General features: G+C 43.6%; 1 protein-coding gene across 1 annotated transcript in view; it reads left to right on the forward strand.

Moving 5' to 3' along the window:
• The window catches only part of b4galt5 (UDP-Gal:betaGlcNAc beta 1,4- galactosyltransferase, polypeptide 5), a 34870-nt gene extending 29947 nt beyond the window's left edge, over positions 1–4923 (forward strand). Inside the window, exon 9 of the mRNA XM_030423085.1 lies at positions 461–4923. Within this exon, the coding sequence (XP_030278945.1) occupies positions 461–608 (148 nt within the window). The 3' untranslated portion in view covers positions 609–4923. The remainder of the gene's footprint in view (positions 1–460) is intronic.
• The last annotated feature ends 2679 nt before the right edge of the window (positions 4924–7602 follow it).

The raw sequence follows: 7602 nt of genomic DNA on the forward strand, positions 1-7602 counted from the left end.
TTTTTTTTTTGTCCGGTGGGCGATAAAATATGTTTATTTAAAAATGCACTCATTTGGTTCTGATGCAGCATGCAAGTAAGCTGTAACTAAATCAAATGAATGTAGTTGCTAGAAAGTATGCAACAGTATGATATTTGCCTCCAAAATGTAGTGGAGTTGAAAATGGAAATAATCAAGTAAAATACCTCAAAAGTACCTCAAGATAGTGCAGCACTGAATCTACTGTATTCCTACAAACAAGGCTGCAGTGATCTGATGAGTAATCATTCAGCTCACCATTTCCTTCTATTAACACTGTGCAGGATGATGAAACCTGTTCTTCAACATTTGACTCACTGTCTATTACAGCTCGGTTGCCGCTTAGTCTAACTTGTTGAACCTGAATATTACACTTGCACTACATTAACGTGTCGCAAACTGTCTCCTCTCCTCTCCTCTGAACGATTGTTTCTTCTTGCAGGTATAGTCTACTACGCCACTCGAAGGAGAGACAGAAAGTGGATGGTCTCAACAACCTCAACTACTCCCCCCTAGTGTCCAGGAGGCCTCTCTACACCAACATCACAGTCAGCCTGAGCAGAAAGCTTGCGCCCATAGCTGACTACTGATGTAGGCACAGCTGGACTGCGAAAAAAAACACACCTGGGAATCAAAGTCCTCTGGGACATCAGCCATATTTCACCAGTTGCAGCACTGCTTAGGACTTTTCAGTTGATCCTTTGCTTTGTTTTTGTTTGTATGCAAAAAAAAAGAAAAAACAGGAGACTCAAATAAGTATGTTGGAAATAATAATTTAAGAAATTAAGGATTAATGCTGCACTTGCTTGTGCCACAGTCCATCACTCCTCTCATCTGGGCTTATCTAGCGTTCAGTCTCCACATGCCTTTTGCACCATTTTGGCCTTCAACATCCATCCATTCATTCATTTTCTATTCAGTCAACAATCAGCTCAGCCCTACGCTATTGTCCTGTTTTTTTTTTGTTTTTTTTTCTAAATAGGCCATGACACAAACGCACATTCCTGACGTGGTCCCCCCGAGGCTTTGATTTGTCCATTCCCCTTACTTTGCCCTTGCACTTCTCATGTTAACAAAATGCAGTAAACCTGTGAAAACATTTGCATGCACACACACGACCACGCAGCAAACGTTGAACGAGTGGATTCTTTGCAGCTGGTTCTGCAGAAGGTATGCCAAATCTGCAAGCGAAGAGACAAGAGAAAATGATATTAAAAAAACAAGAGTGCGTGTTTTCAGTCATGTATGCTGTATGTGAAATAATTAACTAAGTTGAGAGCCTGTTGATACCTTTTCATCTCTTTCCAACTGTAGTTTGTCCTGTGAACATGCCATGTAAAGACTGTGATGTTTGTGTTTGCATAGTTGCATTGGACGTTCTGGCTGCCTGCAAGTGGCTGTATGTTGGAGAGCAATGCTCACACCGTTAGCAATAAGCTGTAATATCCGACAGCGGAACTTAGACCCAACTTCCTCACTATACAGATGCAATAGCATGGGTGCTAGCAAAACCCTTATTGGACTACAGAGAAGAAGTGACTGCGTATGCAAACTTCACATTCAACACACCTTTGCCTACGCAAACATGCCACCATTGTCAGAGCCTGTGCATCTGGTTGTGTGTGTGTGTGTCCGTGTGTATATAAGTGAGGAAGAGCTATGCAAATGGCCTGTTTGTATCCCTTCGTCAGCGCAGAGGTCTTCAGGGTAACCTCGAGGAGATGTCACTCGGTGTGTGTGGTGCGCGAGTCCAGGCCAGGGAAAGATAAAACCGTCGTCGTTATATTTTTAGATCCCGCATCCTTAATGTTTACTCACCTTTTTTTTTTTTTTTTTTTAATGTAGAGAATTGGAGGTAGAGAATACTTGATCGCTGTCACTGTCACTGGTGTTTACACAAGCTATTGCTTTGTTATTTTTCAGATTGTTTAGTGTTTGTAATACTGTTAGCCAGCCCTCCTTCACTGCGGGTGCTGTGAAAACTGTATCTTTACAACAACCAATCTATGGCTGCCTTTATTTTTTTTAACTGACACTTCTTTATCTAGACATGGGTAGGAAAACATATTAAATGAATATCTAAGATGTAAGGTGAACCACTGATTAGCTTTGCTCGCTCACGGATAGGCTTTAGCCAGTGAGTTTCTCTGTAGAAAATCAAAAAATTCAGGATGATGGCTCGAAGTCGAGGTTTTGTTCGGTGGCATGCAGCCTAACACTGTGCATCGACACAGCAGGCAGTTGCTATAATGTCCCCCTCTCCGGTCTGTGTGTTTGACAGTGTTGACTTTGAGTAAAAATATCCCAATACTGTAAACGTGGTTCCGTTCAACAACAACAACAAAAAAAAAGATTGCAGACACTTTCTCCTCACTGTCTGTCCTCTAGTCATGCAGCTACTTCATTTCACACAAATCGCCTTGTATGCATTTCTTACGATGTATCTTTTGGGGGGAAATGTGGGTGGGTTGACAAACTTGTTGTGTTCCCACAATGAAATAAGACATAGAGGCAAAGAGGCAGGACCTCGTTTTATTTATTTGATCTTTTATGGATTATTTTTCTGTAATTGTTCAATTTTTTTTTTTTCTTGCGGTTGATGTGATGATGTAGTCGTTGACATATGACAGACTGTGTTAGATGCACTGAAACTTGTAGTTATGTGTAATTGTGTGCGGTTGTGAGGTTCAGGTCTGTGTATAACGGGGGGGGGGGGGGGAGCCGTTCCATTTCATTTAGACCCCCCTCTTCACGACACGCATGTCTTGGTTTTTCAATGAAATGGAACTGGACATGTAGCCTGGTGTGTATTAATCTGCTCAACAGACACGTTGGAGGAGGCCATTTTGTGTGACAACCACAGGAAGAGCAAGACACCCAATCAGAAAATGCTTCTGTTCGCTGTCCTTCACTGAGCACCTCCTCTATAGTAATTGATAGTGAATGGTGCTGACCTTCTAGAGCTCCCTATGAGGGATTCTCTCTCTCTATACGTGCTTATTGGAACCAATCCTAACATCATAACAGCCGTGGTCAGCGGGCAAAAACATGCCTCAAACTTTTATGGATCTGTCATCTCTAGTTCCAACCTGGATATTAGCGACGTAGATATTCTGTGTTTTGACATGCTGCCTTTTCGTCTCGCCGGGTAAAGCTAATTCATGCATTCGTTCTTCTGGTTCATTGCCACAAACCGAAGCGCGTGTTTACCTCCAAGCCAATGACTCAGGAGGTGCTCAGTGGAAGTCACGGACAGTTAGCGGCATTTGTGTTAAGTTTTCTTTTCCATGTGTGTTTGAGTGAAATGGCTAAAGTCCTCCATCTAGATTTCAAGTTTTTTTTTTGTTTTGTTTTTTTTCTTTTCATTTTGGTTTTCCCGCACTGATATGAAAGTGATCTCTGGTGACCTGGTTTGCGAACAACTCGCAGGTTCCTTTACGGTTCTTGAAAACTTAAACACGATACACTGTATTTCCTGCTTTTAATTTGTTTTCATTGCTCTGAATTAAATCAAGCAGGTAGAGGGACGATGTAAAAAAAAAAAGCCAAGTGGTTTTTAGTTGGAGTGTTTTGGGTGAATATTCAGACCTAGGGCGCCCCCTCTCGATATATAAAGAGTAGATATTCTTTAGAACGAGAAGCTTCTAGGGCCAACGACATAATCAACAGAGATGGCTCTTCTGTTTGAAGTAACGGGTGCAAATCCGTCAGCGCTTTCTTGCATTTTATTAAAAAAAAAAACAGGAAAATTGACTTTGTGGTGATAAGAGCATGCTGGCTAGTCTTTTCCCTCTCATCTATACCCGTACGTGCTCTTAGCACAGACAAAGACCGAGCCCGCTGCTCACTCAAGAGGCTTCGTCATAGCATAATCTCACCTGCTCTGATCCATTCTGTGCCAGTTTAAATGAAGTAAACCATTCTTTGGGCATCTGACAAGACTGGCGGCCTTAAAAAAAAAAAAGCTTCTTAATTTATTGCAGTGTTTTTTCACTCGAGTTTTTTTTTTTTTTTTTTATAAGCGAAAAATATTTAAATTGAGAAAAAAGTGTATATCAAGAAAAAAATGATCATTGTAAATATTGTTGTGTGTGTAGTGTTTTAGAAATTCTATAAGGTCTTAAATCACTACAGATGCTAGCATAAAGAACAAGGCTTTTGGAGGGGATTTGGCTCGGGGGGGGTTTGATCTGGTGCCATTTAAGTGCTAGTGAAGCTTACACAGCGACATCAATGTTTTTACATCACAGCTTCTCAGCACCTGCTTTTTGTAAAAATAGAAAAAAAAATCCTTACTCCATGAAATTTTTCGATTTCTCTCACACTCTGAGCTGTTCTGCGCTCCCGAGGCCTCGCTGGTCGTCGCGCACTGTAGCAGTCGAAGAGGCCAATCGCGGCTGACGTAGGCACCGATCTTCAAATAAAAGTTTGGTGTCCTCGTTCGTGCGCGTGATGTCTCTTTGCTGGCGACAGCGGTCGGGGCAAGGCGCAGGTCGGAGGGAAGCACTGCAGGATGGCAAAGTGTCAGCCAAAAAACACCATATGCTTACAATGCAATGAAACACAGGCACCCGAACCAGCGACACAATCCACTCTAAAAATCCACTCAGATTAATTTTTTTTTGTATGAAAGCTAACTCTTTAAAAAAAATAAACAAAAAAAATAAAGATACAGATCGCTAAATTTAAAATATCTCTTCTCTGATTGTAAGGAGAAAACTTCTCCTTGAATTGAAGCCATTTGAAGCCACTTGTCAGAACTTGATGTCAGCCTTATGTGGATCTGTTTGTGTATCGGCATATTATCTTTTGATTATCAAAATTTGTATGATGGAGATTTTTCTTTTATACCATCATTGTTATTGTCAAAGTACACCAATAAAATGAAACTTGTAAAGATACCGACCCCCGCCTGAGTTTCACTTCTGTGTTGTGTTCAAGGGTCCATCTATTTTAAGTGAACCGCTGCCACTCCCTCACAGTGTGGTTGGTTTCTCCATTTTACATGTTGAGACTAATAATGTGGTTATACAGCTGCACAAGTGTCAACGTGCACTCAGGCACCGCTTGCTGTAAAGGGGACAATTCGTTCACACTTCACTAATGACCCAAAAACGCAGAGCACAAACTGGCCGCAGTCGGAGCGCGGGCTGCCAGTGAAAGGGCTCCACTGGGAGTATTACATTGTAGTTTCAAACAGCTGCCGATACTTTCTGTTTCCTGTGCGGTACTGTAAGATCCGGAGGAGGGCAAACATTGAAATCTTTATCTTGTTAACTTTTGTATAATGGGACAAATTGTCCTCTAAAAATATCCTTGTACTGAAGTCTGAATACCTATGTGTAGGCAGGGACATGGAGAGCATCACGTCCCCTCTTAAACACTTACAGACAGGAGGATTATTGTGTGTTTTTGGCTCTTGGATCCACAGTCAGCAACAAAATCCTATCATCTTGGGGGCCAGATTCCTCACACTTCTTTAAATAGTCCCACTTTTCACTCTTGTCATTGTCAGTGCTCCGCTGACAGTTTCTGTGTGTGTGTGTGTGTGTGTGTGTGTGTGTACATACACATCCGGAGCCTGAGACAAAGATGATGCTTGTTAGGATTGTCCGGCCTGTCAACCATAGAAGAAAAACTAGGAGCAGAATGAGTCGCTTTGAAGAGAGGTCACTTAAGATTCATCGAATCAGAGCCGCTGCAGCCCTGTGGCATTTAGCACATTAACTGCGCATCTCTGCTCGTTAAATGAAGTGACAGCTGATAATTTAATCACGCTCTCAGAAAAAGGACATGCCAAGTGGCAAGGAACGGGATATCTGTATTGGAGTTTAAAATGCATTGTTGTGCCACTTCCCTCACGGCAAATGTAACGAGAAGATGGCCGGGGCTGTAATCATCGTTATACCGTATGTGAAAATACGCACAAACACCCCTGTTTATCCTCCCGGGGAAATGCCCTCTGCTTCTCAGCTGCTGTGTAACAGTAGTCGCAGTGTGTGTGTGTGTGTGTGTGTGTGTGTGTGAAAGCCTTGGCAGAGGCACAGAGCCCGGCTGGAGTAGCCACATCTTAATGGAGTCTGGGAAACACAAGGCTTTGGTATGCTAACGCCAGAGTCACTTAGCTGTCAGACACACACAGAGGGCAGCTCTTGAGATCTCAAGAGCTGTTTTGGCATGTGTATCCAACACACGCCAGCACACACACACACACACACACACACACACACACACACGTTATTAATTCATCCACACGCACCCCTTGAGTGTTGCGCCTCCCAACGGCTTTGATGTCATTTGTGGGCTCTTTTGCCTCTGCGCGTGTGCGTGTATCCGTACAGTCCCTTAAACTGGAAGCTGCAAATCAGGAAAAAGCTGAATAAGTAAATGTGTAGCTTTCGGTGGTGCGGAGAACAGTCACACTTCTCATCCACACTTCCTCTTTGCTGAGAATTGCTGCCTTTCAGCATTCCCAGATTTTCTTGCTTTGCGTGTACCTTATATGTGATATATGTGCTGACGTCGTGCGATAAGAAGCCTATGCTCACATATTTGGATGATTGAGTAATTGTGAACAACAGTGCCTCATGGGGCTTCAAGAAGCATGCAGAGGAAGAGGGAAAGCCACAGTTCACATGTGTGCATGTCGTATGTATCTGTAATGTTGCCATTGTGTTACATAACTGTCATGGTGTCAGGTATGAGAATTACCCAGTGTTAAGGCGACCCCACTCCCCCTCCTCTTTGATGCTTTTTCTCTCTCGTCATCGTCCCCCTTCTGATGTTTCTTCCCTGGGTCACACATAGGACAGTTTGTGTAGTGCTGCTTTCCCAGGGGATGGCGGAGCATCCAGCTGCTGTCAGGCCCCTGGGGTTTCAAACTCACGCTGCTGCGGTTTGGCCCTGGTCGCAGCAAACCACTTGTGCTCGTGTGTCTGAGCAGGCGTGCATCTCCTTCATATGCTGTAGTGACTCCTGCCCGCCAATCTCCGAAGGACACAGCCGATGGACGGGGAGGTTGTGAAGGCGTCTGCCTCTGATCCTCACACTCCTCATCCTCCTTGACACCGCTGTGCTCTCCCGTCTCGACGTGCACCCTTTACTCTCCTGCCTGCCCTGCCCTTGTCACATCCCTGTCTATCAGCTGGAGGATCCCACTTCAGCGAGGCCAGGCTCATCCTCTCAGCTTACTGTCACAGCCACACAATCGTCCATTGTGTCTGCTCCTTTCACCATCTCAATGTACTATTTGTTGTTTTTTAATTCCTCATTTATCCTCTCACTATCATCGCTCAGAAAGTTCTGTTTCTCACTACACTAATATTTGCCTCCGCCTGTGTAACGTCCGCCCTCTCCATCCGCTCTGTATTCCCCCTCCAGCATTTTTTATTTTTACGTCTAGCCTCTGGTTTTTATTATGCTGCAATTGCTTCATCCTGTTCTGGTTGCTATGAGATGTTGTCTTTAACAGCTATGTGCTGATGCTGTGTAGAAGACCTGCTGACGGGGCTTCAGCGGTGCAAGCTCAACTCATTTTTACAGCTCGTTTGACTCTGCTTCATTCATTATCACAGAGTCTCACCC

Source organism: Sparus aurata, chromosome 7 (assembly GCF_900880675.1).
Source record: "Sparus aurata chromosome 7, fSpaAur1.1, whole genome shotgun sequence".
NCBI classification, from domain to species: domain Eukaryota; kingdom Metazoa; phylum Chordata; class Actinopteri; order Spariformes; family Sparidae; genus Sparus; species Sparus aurata.